This window comes from Pseudonaja textilis, chromosome 3 (assembly GCF_049901715.1).
Source record: "Pseudonaja textilis isolate UNSWEBS1 chromosome 3, rPseTex1.2, whole genome shotgun sequence".
In the NCBI taxonomy this organism is placed as follows: Eukaryota; Metazoa; Chordata; class Lepidosauria; order Squamata; family Elapidae; genus Pseudonaja; species Pseudonaja textilis.
In genome coordinates, this window is record NC_141992.1 from 107,698,554 (window position 1) to 107,714,907 (window position 16,354).

Consider the following 16,354-nt stretch of genomic DNA (forward strand, 5'->3'; position numbering starts at 1 on the left):
ACTGTTAATCTTCTCATCACTCCTTATCACCCATCCCCTCCCACTTGTGATTGTAGGACTGCAACTTTGTTGCTTGTATCCTTACAATTTATATTGACTGTTTCCTAGTATGATTTGATTATTGATTGTACCCTATGACTATCATTAAGTGTTGTATGTTATGATTTTTGATTAACGAATGTACCTTTTCTTTATGTATACTGAGAATATTTACACCAAGACAAATTCCTTGTGTGTCCAATCACACTTGGACAATATTCTATTCTAAAATTAATTTGCTATGCAACAATGTACTTGTGTCTTAAGACTGAGATCTGTGTCATTTATTTTGAAGTAACCATAAATGATTTCAATGTTGTTTACTTCAAGAAGTATTATATCTCCAACTTTTGTAGTTCAAACAAAGCTAATTGATCATTTCTAAGCAACACCATGTGGGTAGAACAGAATACCAAAACTTGTGTTCAGACACTCTACATGGACATGTGTGCTTATGTGCAGAGTAAACAGAGTAAAAACTGTAAGTTTGAGAAACTCAAAATCACAATATAAATAATTAAGAAGTCTTACTTGCTGGCAACCATTTTTGACATCTTTCACAGTAATAAGTTATCTCCTCTGCCCAGGATGTTTCTCCTTCATCACTATTCATAGAGTCTCCGCTTTGATCATGGCTCAAATCCACTGATGCCTGATCTTCAGATTCTACTATAAGAAGAGTTTCTCCTTCAACTTCCCCCTCTTCCAGCCCTTCTGAAGGAGATGTTCTTGTAGCTTCATCATCATGACAAGTCATCATGTCATTCATGTATGCATTTTTATCCATTATGCCTATGGAGAATTATTTTCACCATATAAAATTTTTTTCTTCTAATATCTAAAAAGCATGATCAGAATAATGATTGATTTGGTAAATACGATAATAAAATTATGTAACAAAAAATTATGACAACTCTTTCTTTTCACGCTTGGGGTTTTCTTGTCATTAGCATTTTGCTATTCTCTGTTTCAAGTTGGATGGCCAAAGTAGTATCTTTATCTAAAAGATTAAAATGTTCCTTGTATTTCTGTCTCTCAAGATCTCTGTAAACGCCTTCATGTAACCTCTGAAAAAAGATACATTATTATTAAAAATTGGAAAAAAATCATACTTGCTATAAAATTAAGAATACATTAAATATACGGCAACATAACTTTTCAACAGATGCACATAAATTAATATAATACATTAATTAGATTACAGATCTTTAAAGATCCTTATAAAAAAATATACAATAAGCAAAAATACAATAGCCCTTGACTTAATACCATAATTGAGACCAAATTTCCATCTCTAAGCAACGTGGTGATAAACAAGATATCATGCAGCTCTAGAGGTCCTTTCAGTAAGAAGCATGGGGCGGGGGGGGGAGGCCTAACACAGGTTATGTGCAAACTTGGGCCTTGTAATATGCCACAAGCACACATAAGCTGGGGAAAAATATACTTGGCTCAGGGGCTTTTTGATGTAGAACAGTGCAAGATGCCTGAGTTATAGTGCTGCAAAAAACTGCAGCCATCCCTAGAAACCTCAGTCATCTCAACCCAGCCGCTCTGCCACAACCAATTGGTCTTTGCCATTTTCCTCTCACTGTTAAGATACACTAAGCCTGACCCTACTACATGTGAAGCAGTTGCTGGCCACACCAAGCCTTCTTCCAGAGGCTTGGCAGAGCTATCAGCTGACTCATATACAGTAGTGTCAGCCACCTCATCACATTGGAGGAAAATTGAGGTCACAGGTTATAACTTCTCTATTCAGGGCCATCATAATTTTGAATGGTCACTGAACAAGTGGTCATATGTTGAGGACTACCTCTACTGATACATAAATAGTCCTCGACTTACAACCACAGTTGGCATCAGAATTTCCACTGCTAAGTAAGGTGGTTGTTAGGTGACTTGCATCTGATTTAATGATCTTTTTTTGCCCCAGTTGTTAAGTGATTCACTGCAGTTAAGTGAGTCCCATGGTCATTAAATGAATTACTCTACTGACTTTGTTGGAAGCAACTGGGAAGGTCATAAATGATGATCACGTGACTCTGAGACACTGGAATAGGTGCCAGTCTCCAAGTGTTCAAATTTTGATTACATGACTATGGGGATGCTCCGAACAGATGTAAATACAAGGACTTGTCATAACTTGCTTTTTTTCAGTGCCATTGTAACTTTGAAAGGTTGCTTAAGAACTACAGTAGTCAACTTAAGACCAATCATTTAGTGACTGTTCAAAGTTACAGTGGACCCACCTAAAAGCTATTTATATCTTAGTTCCAAAGTTATGACTTCTGCAGCACCCCTGCAGTCCTTTGCCCTTACGACTGAGTGCAAGGACCCTTCAAGCGCCTCCCTGCCTACTACCCCACCAGACTGCATAGCTTGAGCCTGCATAGCTTGAGCCTGCATCCCACCCCTCCAGGCCCCACACCCTCTTCACTTACCTTTTGAAATTTTCTGGAGCTTATGTTAGGGAAGCAAAGCAGCCACCATTTTCAGAGTGTCCACTATTCAGGGCAACTTATCTGAAAATGGCAGCCACTTCCAGGATTGCACTATGTAGCCCAATGAGGCTTGCTTGTTTCCCTAACACAAATTCCAGATGTGTTTGAAAGGTAAGTATGCAATGGGTGACGTGAGTAAGGAGAATGTGGGTCTATGGGTGGGAAACAGACCCAAGGGCAGGAAGCAGAGCACAAAATGCCTCAGTGGGTGGGGAAGGCCTTGGGAGGATTGAGGAAGGATCTGCACTATGTCTCCCAAGAGTTCACTTAATGACCGCACTGGGAAGAGCACAGAAGGAGAATTGTAAGGCATCATTTCAATTGTCATTTGAGGACTATTTGTTTGGTGTAGCATGATGTGACCACACCATTTGCTAACAGCAGTTTTGGTAGTCCAGATTGCAGTTGTTAGCCCAAGACTATGCTATCATTAGGTGAGGACCTCGTATTCATTCTGTCCTGGCATGCTCCCCTTCACTTCAACTTCCCCAACCCATTTCCTCTCATCTCTGCCTTTTGGGTCATTCTGCACTCCACTGCCCCTGCTACTCCACCACCCTGCTCTCCATCCTGCTCTCCTCACAGCCCCCAGATTACCTTTGCCATCTTCTTCCTCCCACTGAGGTGTGGGTAGGGTGCAGGGCAGCAAGGACAAAATACAGCAGAGGAGGACAGCAGAGTTGGAGGGAAAATTGGACAGGTGAGGAGAGTTGACGGTCATAAATGCAGACAAGCTACCAAAGTTCTGAATTTTTATCACATGACCAGAGGGGCGCCACAAGGGCTATAACTTTGAGGATCAGTCATAAATATCAGATGTCTCGTTGGGAAGCTGTTCCATAGAATTTGGTGCAACTATTGGTTCTGGATAATATCCCTGATCCTCCCTTCACTTCTTGTCAGTCCCACCATATCTCCCTAGTGGGATACAATTAAGAGGAATCATGGAGGAAACTGCTTGGATAAGTCCCTGGTTGGATAAGTTCCTGCAGTTTTTTGGCAAGATTTTTCAGCAGTGTTTCCTTGGGCTGAGAGAAAATGACAAGTAGACTGTGGGATGCATGCGGGATTTGCCTAAACTGTGTCATAACTTGGCATATGAAAGTTAGGACCATGAAACGTAGAGATGGTGTTGCTGGTCCCAGCTGCCATCAATAAGTGAGAATTATCCATAATTCTTGGGATATGCACAAAGTAGAACATAAAAGCTTCAGCTACACTTGTGGGAAATAAGATATTAAAAGACTTTTTAATAGAAAAATGAAACATGTACTATTACTATTAAAAATGAAAAATGAAACTAATTGTAATCCTATTTTATATGGTACATTGCTTTAACAAGAAACCAGAAAAAAATTAGCAAAAAAGGATGAAGTAAAAATAAACTGAAGGTGTCCCGTTTTTGAGAAAAGACACCAACTTTCCAGAGAATTTTTCAATTTCATATAAACTTTTATGAAGATTCATTTAGCAATCTTTGACTTCTCATTCTCTAACATTGTTTAATTCTCAAAATGTTTAAGTGGAATTAAGTTTGGGAACAATGCTTTTAATGTTACTTTTTTCTTTCACACTCTGCATAGAACTGAGGGTAAGCCATTGTAAATGATATCCCTATCGAAAAACAAAAAATTTAATATAAAGATACAAGTTATTGCTTGCTTTTTACAAGGTAGCTTAATCAGAAAAATAATAAAGGCTTGTTTAGATTTCCAGGAAGAAAACAAAAACCTTAAAACACAACCTTCAAGTTGAGCAAAAGTAATATTGTCTCTCGGAGTTTGTCCCAGTCCAAATGCAGTATAAGCCTTAGAATGTACTGATATACGTTTTCTTCACAGAAGAATGTATTGGAAGGAAAAATCATTTAATGCCATTTGTCTTTAAAGAGGAATAACGGAATTACATATGCTTTTAAAAACTTTTTACAAGTTCCCTTGTTCAACAATATAAAACCACAGATTCCTCCATAGCTTTTCTACGGAATAGCTGTTACCTCTGACCGAGAGGGAAAAAAATGGCTCCCAAATTCAACGAGGAAGCAGGAGTTTGTAATGTATGAAAATATTTTGACATTACCTCTCTGAGATGTCTCTGTTGGACGTGGACACCAATAATGGCTCCGCCCGCGAGCAGGATAGAAACCCCCAGGGCTGCCTTAGAAGTTGCCGACATGACACCACGTAGCACCACAACTCCCCACAACAGCAAGCATCAAAACGAACTACACCATTTCGAATAAGGCACTTAAGAGCATGCGCGTCTGCGCGGACGTCACAATGTGTTCTATTTTTCCACGCATGCTCAACAGGTTTGACTGATGCGCGTGGTTCGGAGCGTTACTTTCTTGAAAGTATGCTTTCTTTCAAGAGGGGGAACGTTGACCCTAATTCTTTGAGTAGTTTGGAGGCTCAGTCTTTACCCCCAATAAGAAAAAAAAAAAGACGTAGCACATTTGTTGGCAAGTTAAACTAGCATTTTTAAAACTGAGGAATAAGATTGTAGCAAAAATACTTTTAATTGATTTTAATTTTCTGCTAAGAAATCTAGAAGCAGAAATGATACATCTGGTGGAAAAATAAAATTATTTCAAATATTCTGCATTAAAATCTTTTTTTTAAAACAAACCCTAACCCTAACCCTAGCCTTTGACTCTTTTCCCTAACTTAATAATGCTTAATATAACACTTAATTTATATTGAGATTCTGGTTAGTACATTCTAAAATTACACACTAAACTTTATAAAAAAAAACAAGTACACTACAATTACAAAATGAAAGCCTATAACCCACCATAAATACCATAAAAGAGCTAATCATATATGCTAATACACATTTTACTCTAAATACGCATATAAAAACACACTTTTATGTACCTTCCAGGATCCCTTTTTCAATTAAATTTACCCATTTGCTTCCCACCATTAAGGTTTTCCATCCCCTCCTTTCTCTCTTGTTTATTTTTCTCCTTGCCTTTTTTACCCCATTGTCTCTCCTCCTCCCTTTTCTTCTTCTGCTTACCCCCTTTCTGTTGTTTTCTAACCTTATATCCACCTTTCATCTCATTTTTCTCTTTTTGGATTGTTTTCTCTGCCCTTAGAATCCCCTTTTTCTTTTCCTCTTCCTCCTCCTCCCCAAAGAAAACCCATTGCTCATCCAAAATGGCTTCTTCTTCTTCTTTGTTCCAGTCGTCCTGCTGCATAGTCAATTTTTCTTAAGTACATACCGCCATTTCTAAAAATTGAAAAAGGGTGCCCAAAGTATCTTTTCCATCTTGCTCTTCTTTCTTATATTTTTGGTATTGAGTTTTTAATTCATCCAAAAGCAATGCCATCATGAAGAGAAAGACTTCTTCAAAAACAACCACCCAAGTATTTTTAATCAAGAGTAATTCCAAAAAAATTCCAAAGTCACTAAAAGATCCAGATAAACTATTTCTTTCAATACTTTTTTTTTTACCTTCTTCATTTTCTCTTTCTGGGGTTACTGATTAATCAAAAGGTTCCCATTAAAATGTATCTTTCTTTAAAGTTCTAGGCAATCTCCTCCTTTTTCAAGCTCTGCTCCAAAAAGTTTTTTTTCCTCTCCCCCCACTTACAACAACAATTTCCCTTTAAACGCTCAGAAATCCATACCTCCAATGCGGGCTTTCCAATTTCTGAGGATGTTAAGTCCAAAGTCCAAAGTCCTTTCTCTCACAATTTTCAAGTTAAAATACCTTCAGTGCCCAGTATTTTCCAGTTCTGCATTTAGTGTTTCTGTGGGGTGGGAGAGTAAATAGAAAAAAAAGTTTTCCCTTGGCAGCTTTCTCTGCCGCTTTTCTCTTCTTAGGGATACAATGTATCTTTCAGGCAATAAACAATTCCACTCCAGGTTTTAGAAGTTGCTATTTTCCCGGCACAGCCAGCACTTTCACTTCTGAATCTTCTTCTCCTTCTTCCTCCAGCACAATCTTTTCCAGCTGCCGGCTTCTTTGTGGCGGCCATCACTGACCGCCGCTCCACCGTCTTGAGAAAAGGAGGTTAAGCTGGGTGAGGAGGGGGTCTGCGACACCTCCAAACCCCTTTCCAGATCCTCCCTATCTTCGGCTGCCTCTACAGGGCAGCCTTATCCTCCAGATCCGTCTGGATCGGAGGCACCAAGACGGCGAGCACAGCAGGGATCGCGGAGAAACGTGAATCCCTGCTGTTGCCGAAGCCTGGCAACCCGGAAGTCCTGCATTAAAATCTTTGTGCATGCCAATAGAAGACCTAGTATTTAGACGAGCAGTGATGTGATCTTCATACCTCAAACAGGCTTCCTACATCTAAGTGCAGTTGGTAGGATCAGGACAGTACATTTTACTGTAGTTAATCATATATTCACCCCAGAGAACTCATCAGTAAAAAGATTTCTAGGCAGTTTTTGCTAAAGGCAGCATACCATTACCTTTTTTATTAACTATGCTTTATTCAATTGATGCCTATAGTAATATACTAAGATAGTCACTGGGAATGCCCACCCAGGAGAGTGCGTGTGCCCAGGGGGCGAGACCAAGGCAGAGGTAGCAGCACCTTGCTGTCACCAGGGTGGCCCTGTGGGCCAGAACTAAGGCTGACCACGTTCTGACCCAGATGGCCACCACATAGTAGAGCAGCACATAGAGCCCCAACAGTGCCGCACCAGGCACCAGTGCCTCCATAGCCCACTTACTGGCCTGGTCTCGTAGCCCTTGAGGCTTCCCTTTCACTGGGACTGTCCCTGCATGGGAAAACCATGGCCACCAGCCATGCTGTCCACCTTTCCGCCTCCCCTTGTCCCTTCCTGGGCACAGAGGGAAGGGAGGGAGGGAGGGAAGGAAGGAAGGAAAGAGATGGGAAGGAGAAGGAGGAAGGAATAGTTAACTCTGCTCACTTGGAAGTAGCGTTTATTGAAAAGTTTTCCTGCAAATTCAAATGCAAATGATATGTGAATGCTTTCCTTTCAAACAGGAGAGTAGAGAAATCCTTCTCATTAGAAACATTTCCATGCATTTATGTCCTATAAAATACTTTTCAGACAAATGTGTCATCAAAATATTTAAAACCATGCAATCTTATTCCAAATATCAACAGGAATGCAGCAGCAGCATCCTCTGTCTCCTGCTTTGCTGGGAGGGGTACCAGACAGGGAAATGCCAATGATATCTGAGATTGGGAGAACAGCATCTACTTTGGCATGCTGTGCACACGCACACGCACACACACACACACACACACACAGAAAACATTCCAACCTTGGAGACTTTTATCCACATCTGAGCTTATAAGCTACCAATCATACCTGGGTTCAGGAAGAAGGCCCTCTCCTTCCTCTGTGGATAAAAGTCCCCAAACTTGGAATGTGGTGTGTTTGTGCATATGTGTGCTTGGTTGCCAGCAGTTTGGTGAGGCGAGGAGCTTGTGGGCCACCAAATTGCCCCCACATCAGGTTAGCTGTTGCAACTTGTTCCACCCCAACCCAGCCATCCCAAGTCAGCCATACCCAGTGTTGAGCCAGCCACGCCCATCCAGCATCAACCCAGTCACACCCACCTAGTCGCAGCGACCTGGCTACTGCCCTTTGAGGGCAACCATAATGTTGATCCGGCCGTCAATGAAATTGAGTTTGACACCCCTGTTCTAGTCCAACTCCCTGTTCAAGCAGGAAACCCTATATCCCTATAGACAAATATAAACCCTATAGACAAATGGTTCTCCAATCTCATCTTTAAAAAAAAGAAAAAGAATCTTTAAAATTTTTGGCTAAAAAAACTTATTAAAAATTTTTCAATTAAAAAGTTTGAAATGGTGATGAACTTTTTTATATACAGGTGAAACTCAAACAATTAGAATATCGTGCAAAAGTTCATTTATTTCAGTAATGCAACTTAAAAGGTGATCCTAATATATGAAATAGACTCATTACATGCAAAGCAAGATAGTTCAAGCCGTGATTTGTCATAATTGAGATGATTATGGCTTACAGCTCATGAAAACCCAAATCCACAATCTCAGAAAATTAGAATATTATATGCAGTCAATAAAACAAGAATTGTACATAGAACAATATTGGACCTCTGAAAAGTATAAGCATGCATATGTACTCAGTACTTGGTTTGGGCCCCTTTTGCAGCAATTACTGCCTCAATGTAGCATGGCTTGGAAGCTATCAGCCTGTGGCACTGCTGAGGTGTTATGGAAGACCAGGATGCTTTAATAGCAGCCTTCAGCTCTTCTGCATTGTTCGGTCTCATGTCTCTCATCCTTCTCTTGGCAATGCTCCATAGATTCTCTATGGGGTTCAGGTCAGGCGAGTTTGCTGGCCAATCAAGCACAGTAATCCCACAGTCATTGAACCAGGTTTTGGTGCTTTTGGCAGTGTGGGCAGGTGCCAAGTTCTGCTGGAAAATGAAGTTCAGCATCCCCATAAAGCTCCTCTGCAGAAGGAAGCATGAAGTGCTCCAAAATCTCCTGGTAGACGGCTGCATTGACCCTGGACTTAATGAAGCACAGTGGGCCAACACCAGCAGATGACGTGGCTCCCCAAATCAACACAGACTGTGGAAACTTCACACTGGACTTCAAGCAACTTGCAGTGTGTGATTCTCCTTTCTTCCTCCAGACTCTGGGTCCTTGGTTTCCAAATTAGATGCAAAAGTTACTCTCATCAGAAAAGAGGACTTTGGACCACTGAGCAGCAGATCAGTTCTGTTTTTCTTTAGCCCAGGTAAGACGCTTCTGACGTTGTTTGTTGTTCAGGAGTGGCTTGACAAGAGGAATATGACATTTGAAGCCCATGTCCAGGATCCGTCTGTGTGTGATAGCTCTTGATGCACTGACTCCAGCCTCAGTCCACTCCTTGTGAAAGTCCCCAACACTTTTGAATGGCCTTTTCCTGACAAGCCTCTCTAGGCTACGGTCATCCCTGCTGCACCTTTTTCTTCCACACTTTTCCCTTCCACATAACTTTCTATTAATGTGCTTTGATACAGCACTTTGGGAACGTCCAACTTCTTTTGCAATTACCTTTTGAGGCTTTCCCTCTTTATGGAGGGTGTCATTGATGGTTTTCTGCACAACGGTCAGGTCAGCAGTCTTTCCCATGATTGTGATTCCTACTGAACCAGACTGAGAGACCATTTAAAGGTGCAGGAACCCTTTGCAGGTGTTATGGCTGAATTATCTGATTAGAGTGGGACACTTTGAGCCTAAAATATTGAACCTTTTCACAATATTCTAATTTTCTGAGATTGTGGATTTGGAGTTTTCATGAGCTGTAAGCCATAATCATCTCAATTATGACACATCACGACTTGAACTATTTTGCTTTGCATATATTAGGTTCACCTTTTAAGTTGCATTACTGAAATAAATGAACTTTTGCACAATATTCTAATTTTTTGAGTTTCACCTGTATATATAATTTTATTTATAATTTTTTCTTTAACATCCATAACTGTTTAGCGGACAGTGTATTATCTGGGTCAATATATTTTTCATACAATTCTAATAGTGATATTACCATTTAAATATACATAGTCATACTTTTTCAACTTCTAACATTTGTGTATAGATAACAATCATAATATATTCTATTATATTTCATTATGAATATTATTTTCCTTATTTCTACTTTCTGCTTCTTTTTTCTAACACTTATTAGAATAACCACCATGTTAAAAAGTATTCTATGCCTATCCATCATCTCTTGCTCTTTTTGAAATTTCAACTTTTATTAACTTTTTGGTGATTCTGTCCTGCTTCTCCTCTGGTATCTTGTAATTCCTTTTGTCATTTTTATTTCTACTAAGTATTTCCACTGTTACAGCATCTGTCTCTTGCTGTTGGATCTCTAGAGTATCCATCCTCAGTTCCCCCATCATTTTTAAGGAATCTTTCTTGTTATTCTCTTTTCTGTTTTGGATTTTTGAAATATATTTATAGTTCCATGTTTGTAATTATTGCTATCTCTCCTATCCTCTTATCTAGCTTCATTTTTGGAATTGTCTATTCTATTTCTTCCTCAACACTTTCTGTTTTCTCCTCTGTTTTATGAATTTTTTGTTCATTTTTTAAATTGTCCTTTGCTGGGATTTTCCTAATCTCACCGTATCTTGGATCAAATCCATCATATCCTTATGGTTCCTTGTTAATGCACTGAAACATCAACATCATTTCTTTATAGACTTCTTTTTCCCACTGAGACATTTTGTGCTGCAATGCTACACTAATCATTGCTCAATATTCAACCAAAGCATTAATACCCCAATTTTCCAGAAACACCAAATCCATGTATTAATAAAATTTACACAGTCCTGAAACTGTTCCTCAAACTGCCCTAAATCCTTAAAATTATCCAATTTGTACCCTCTGTTTTTTTTTTGTTTTAAGTCTTATTCAACTTTTCTTCTTTCTTCTTAGTATTCCAAGTTGGCCCACTAAATTTCCCCAAATATCTTTAATCCACAAAGTCAGATAGGCAGTTTTAAAAAATTTTCTTGTTAATTGTAATCCACTTTGCTTTAGAAATCTTCAAACAGCTCCCTAATACTATCAGGTAACCAAAACTCCAGCTGATGTGAAATCAAAATAAAAAATGCTTCCAGGTGTTATTTGTCTTTCACTATGTCCTTTGTTATTTGTTGTCCTTTGTTATTCATGTCTTATCTCCAGCTATTCACAATCCAAGGTTATTCCCATAAAGCAGGGGTCCCCAACCACCGGGCCCCGGACCGGTACCGGTCTGTGGAACATTTTCTACCGGGCCGCCGGTTTGCTGGGCGCCGCCATCTTGTTTTGATGAGAAAGTGCTTCCGGTGAGCTTTTCCGGTTGGAAAGCGGCATTTGGGTCCTGAAGGAATCCTCGCACCTTAGTTTCATCGAAGCTGGGGGGCAGCTTCGAACAAAACTAAGGCACGAGGATTCTTTCAGCACCCAAGGCAAGGCAAGACGAGCGACCGACCCAAAGCCGTCCCGAAGCCCATCGACAAAGGTACAAAGGAGAAGTTGAAGGTGGCAGGGAGAAGCGGGGGATGGATGGATGGCCGGTCGCTTGGCTCGCCTTGCCATGTGTGCTGATGCCGGTACCGGGCCGCAGATCATTTTGTGATGCTGGTACTGGGCCGTGGCACAAAAAAGGTTGGGGACCATTGCCATAAAGCACTAATATCGTATCTTCTTTGACCAGTAGATGGCGGCCCCCACTCTAAAATCCAGCTTTAAACATTGTAAAACACCATAAAACCTGGAGGGAAAGTAGGAAAAATGAAAAGCGAAACTCCTCTTTCTTTAAATGACTTCTTCCAATAATCAAACAATATTATCCACAAATTAAATTTCTTTTCACACTGCTAACAGTCCCAGTCCAGAGTTTCTTTATTTTATTTTACGGCTTAACAATCTTCCCTTAATAGTTTGTTTCACTTTTAGGTCTGAGATCTTTCTCCATGTAATAGATCACCACTTTCTTTATATTTTGCAGAATCTGTTTTTGAGACTGCTTTTATTTGGATTTAAGTCCCTGTTATAGAAGTTGAAAGTTATCTCACCCAGTTTCAGTCCATTGTCCACAACTCGCTTCAGCACATATTCTTCTTATCCCAGTTGTCACAGCTTCAGTCTTGCAAAAAATGGTTGTCATCTCTGCTGCCAATCAGGAGGGTTTTCTTTCCATCAAACGAGGAAATTGCTGTTTCCTTGTGATCTACAAAGCATCCTCCTTTCTTCACCACCCCTCTAAGGTGGCTTTGGCCCCCTAGGGTCTCCTGGCAAGCAGGTATTGGCTGGGTTTCGCGAAACCATGGGTGTGCATGTGGCTCGTGTGATTGGGTATCATGTGATTGGGTAGTCATGTGATCAGGTGGGCATGGCTAGGTCGGCATGTGACTGGATGTGGCCAACTCAACACCACTCCCACCCAGTCACATGACCCTTCCAGCCACACCTACCCAGGTTTTGTTGCTCCTGGTGTTTTCTGTGGGAAATGGATCTCTGTCCCTCCCTCGCCCCTCCCTCCCCCCCTCCAACCTGTGCAAAACAAAAGCAATTTGACTACAGGTATAGAATTTAGGGGTATGACTTCCCCCAGGCTTGTTTGGATTTTCTGCATTGAATTTTGCTATAAGGCAATCAGCCTGGATGTTCCTACTCTTTACCCGAGATGCCTCCAATAAGGGGTAACCCTGTCAGCTTTGGAAGTCATATTAGCACCAGAAACTGTCATGCTGCCACATTCTGGAGCCTGGGAAGATGGGACAGGAAATTGCATGGAGCATATGTGGTAGACATAATAGCATTCTTCTTCAGAGTCAAGTTCATCTTGTTCCTGCACCTGACTGAGGAGTAGTAGAGGGGATGTCTCAAGTTGGGACGGATGATGATTGGGGCATGTGATGCAATGATGGGGGCAAGGGTGGATTTGTAATATTTTATTTATTGGAGGGAAACCCATTACTTTCAGATTTGGAATTTCCCAGAGGTGCCAGTTTACTACTCTAATAAAAGGGAACTTTGAGAATGTGTCTGGTTTGGAGTTATTGTTGGAATCAAGTTTTTCTGGAACGCTGACATCCCGAATCTCTAAATAGTTACAGCACCCTGAAAGGGGGCTTTCTGGGGTGCTTAGCTCCAGTACTGACTTAAAGTTCGGGCAGTGCAAAGGCTCAGCAAAGATGGAGGAGAAGGAAGAGATCACAGAAGGAGTGGTGGGAATGGATACTGGAGGACTGTTCGAGACCCAATATCCTTTTTCTAAAGAATTTGTGCAAGCCATTGAAGCTGCAGAGGAGAGACAAAGGCTAGGCACTCGACCCAAGGAAATGGATTCCTGGAAAAGTTGCCAGGCTGATCCAGCTCCAGAAATGGGAATGGAAGAAAGGCCAATGGAACATCATTCCTACTCCAGCCCGGCGAAGTTAGCCCATGAATCAGAATGGACAGATGTGGGGCTTTTGGGGTCTGACAACTCTTTTTTTTTTTAACAGATTTTATTCAGTTTTTCACATTAAAAACAAAAATCTCTTTTTAGTGGACAACATATTTCCGGGTCATCATCTTTACATACAAATATGACAGAAATTATACATTGATATATGCATACTTAATTCTATTATTACCTTTTCCATTCCAAATTTCCAGTAAGGAGAGAAACACATTAATTCTAGCCTCTTTCATTAATCTCAATCGATTTTGTTTCATTTCAATTATTTCAAATATAATCCTTTAGTATTTGTTTTTAAACATAAAGATAAACAATATGTGTTTGCCTAATAAATAATAATAAAGTTTAATTCTAAGTTCTTTCATTAATCTCAATCTAAACATCTTTTTATTTCATTTCAATTATTTCAAATATAATCTTTAATATTTATTTTAAAAATAAAAATAAACAATATATATTTGCCTAATAGTGGTAATAATGAAGTTATCAATGTCTCTCCTTGCTTTTAATAATCTATATTAAACTTATTAATTTAGCTGGTTCTTTAGTCTGTCATATTCCCTTTCCATTACACATTTTTTTTGTGAATTCTAAATTAATACAGATCTTAACACACCCACAAAAAAAGAAAAAAGAACAAGTATAAGTTTCCCCTCTTTTACTATTTTGAGTGTGGCACCTTAATGATTAGAATATACCTTTATTCCCTCATCTTAATTCCCAATAAACCATTAATCATTACATCTTTTCAATTGGATTCCACAGCATATTTCCCCCCCCCTTTAATAAGAGTTATCAGTATCTATATTACCCTATTTTCTAAAAATTTAAATTGCAGAGATATTCTTATTACCCCTTGTCACCCTGCAGAATCCCCTTTTTAATTCATCAACCATTATCTCTGAAAAAGCAATTTCTTTTCAACATTTTACTAGTTCTGTGTTTCTTTCTTTCACATGCCTGTTTCTTACTGCTTCTCCTCCCCCTCTTTTCCCCATATCTTTTCTCATTCCAATTTATCTCTTTCTTAATATCTTTCTTTCCCCTTTTCTGCTGAGTCTTTCTGCATTTCCTGACTTCACAGGTATTCCTTCTTTTAATTATAAAGAAACAATTTCCTTTCAACATTTTACTAGTTCTGTGTTTCTTTCTTTCACATGCCTGTTTCCTACTGCTTCTCCTCCCCCTCTTTTCCCCATATCTTTTCTCATTCCAATTTATCTCTTTCTTAATATCTTCCTTTCCCCTTTTCTGCTGAATCTTCCTGCCTTTCCTGACTTCACAGGTATTCCCTCTTTTAATTGCCTTCTTAAATCTCAACTTTTTAACCTTCCTTCTTTCCCCACTTCTTTATAGCATTCTTTGTGTTAATTGTCTATTTAAAATGTCTTCGCCTTGAGTCAATTCCTCCTCCTCTGAGAATCTTTCTTCTTGTTCTTCAATCGCCATTTCCGTTTTTTCTAGCACAGAGCAAAGTGATTCGCCTCTTTCCTGTAGTAATTCTCTCATATTTTTAAGTTCCATTTTTAATTCCCGAAGAGATATCATCATTCTTATATTTTATGATCATTAAAGTCCACAAAAAGAAACCACTTTTACTTTCCTTCTTTCTTCTTTCAGTTTTTTAAAGTTCTCAGCTATTCCAGTCCAGGGTTTATACCAAAAACATCAATCAGTCCCACAAACAATCTTTCCTTCCTTGCTTTTTCCTTTATTCTGGTTCTGCTTTCACTTTCTAAAATTCTTACTTTGTTTCAATATTTCTGTAACATTATATCCACACCAGTTCATTCAAAAACAAGATGCTTTCCCTTTTATTTAAACTAATTTTTTATCAAAAGGTGACACTCTCCATTATACAAAGTCTTCACTTTTCCCCCCTATATTTTTATTTAAGGTTTTTCGAACCTCAATATTCCAACACAATCCAGTCTCCAATTTGTAAACTTTGTTATTATTATTCTTTGACAATCTTAAGTCCAGCTTTAGTTTTATACTTGTTTATTCCCAAATTATTTTAGTCCAATTTCATTAAATCTTTAATTCCAGCTTCTTCCTTTCCTGGTTCGAAGCCCCATTTAGCTGTCAAAAATATTTTTCTTTTTTTCTCTGTCCCTTTGTAATTTCGCCGCTCACTTTTCTTTTCTTAAAAATTCTATGTTACCTTAATCCTGGGGTACTTTTATTTGGTTATATTGCCCAGTTGTCCTGGTTCAGATGTTATCCACCTCTTTCTTCCCTCCTGCACAAATCTTAGTCGAGCTGAGTCATCCTCTTCGGGATGGCCATTTTAGACCATCTCTGCAGTCATCTTCGGGAGGAAATAAAACCAAGCCCGGGGGGGAAGATGCAGCTCCCCACAATCAGGCTTGCTGCTTCCTCTTACTCCGCTGCCCCTCCAAGGCAGTTTCAGCCCCTAATCAGAATGATTGTGGCTCTCCGACGAAAGAGCACGAACGATAGCCGCAGAGAGTTGCGATCTACCATCCGTCGGCGAGGAGGCTCCGCCTTCTTCCCCGAGTCTGACAACTCTTGAGACTGGAACCTGCTGCTTCTGTCTCAAAGCCAATTGTTGGCAGGAGTGCTGGAGAGGTTTGAGCGACTTGAAGTGGGAAGTTATGTCCCACAGTCCCAACCACCCCAACCGAGATGGAACTTAGCACAACCCATGTTCACTTTTCCTGATCTGGGACCTGGCAGTGGAACCAGCATGGCATCGGCTTCATTCCACTCAGTGAGAGATGACTGGAGAATCAGCTCAGCACAGCAGAGGCAAGTAGCAGGGGAGAAATAGCAGATGCAGCCAGCATTTGGGATTCTGAAACATCCAATTGCCCCCTCTCAGCCAACCCTTATGCTACTCCCTCTGGAAT

General features: G+C 39.9%; 2 protein-coding genes and 2 long non-coding RNA genes across 7 annotated transcripts in view; all 4 read right to left on the reverse strand.

The window, feature by feature from the left end:
• Nucleotides 1-4,798, reverse strand: part of KAT14 (lysine acetyltransferase 14) — a 148,456-nt gene extending 143,658 nt beyond the window's left edge. For 2 of the 4 annotated variants that reach the window (XM_087930553.1, XM_087930552.1), the window contains exon 1: nucleotides 571-826. In XM_087930553.1, the coding sequence (XP_087786679.1) occupies nucleotides 571-826 (256 nt within the window). Of the gene's footprint in view, nucleotides 1-570; nucleotides 878-4,622 lie in introns of those variants that run through there. The other 2 variants (XM_026718747.2, XM_087930551.1) reach the window with 2 other exon arrangements.
• Nucleotides 963-4,798, reverse strand: PET117 (PET117 cytochrome c oxidase chaperone). The gene is made up of 2 exons (XM_087930556.1): nucleotides 4,623-4,798; nucleotides 963-1,106 (listed from the first exon to the last, which is right to left on the reverse strand). Exons 1-2 carry the CDS (start codon nucleotides 4,716-4,718, stop codon nucleotides 963-965), a joined length of 240 nt encoding a protein of 79 aa, XP_087786682.1. The 5' UTR covers nucleotides 4,719-4,798.
• Nucleotides 4,799-13,508: 8,710 nt separating this feature from the next.
• Nucleotides 13,509-14,622, reverse strand: LOC148126269 (uncharacterized). The gene is made up of 2 exons (XR_015743032.1): nucleotides 14,293-14,622; nucleotides 13,509-13,594 (listed from the first exon to the last, which is right to left on the reverse strand). It is a non-coding gene; the product is annotated as an uncharacterized LOC148126269 (long non-coding RNA).
• Nucleotides 14,623-15,088: 466 nt separating this feature from the next.
• On the reverse strand, nucleotides 15,089-16,009 carry LOC148126270 (uncharacterized). The gene is made up of 2 exons (XR_015743031.1): nucleotides 15,646-16,009; nucleotides 15,089-15,216 (listed from the first exon to the last, which is right to left on the reverse strand). It is a non-coding gene; the product is annotated as an uncharacterized LOC148126270 (long non-coding RNA).
• Nucleotides 16,010-16,354: the final 345 nt, after the last annotated feature.

What these genes read in the sequence shown, in the direction of transcription:
- PET117 (XM_087930556.1), bottom strand. Translation starts at nt 4,718, where the DNA reads ATGTCGGCAACTTCTAAGGCAGCCCTGGGGGTTTCTATCCTGCTCGCG. An exon ending in AACAGAGACATCTCAGAGAG is followed by an intron (nt 1,107 to 4,622) that starts GTAATGTCAAAA and finishes ATCTTTTTTCAG; the next exon opens with AGGTTACATGAAGGCGTTTA.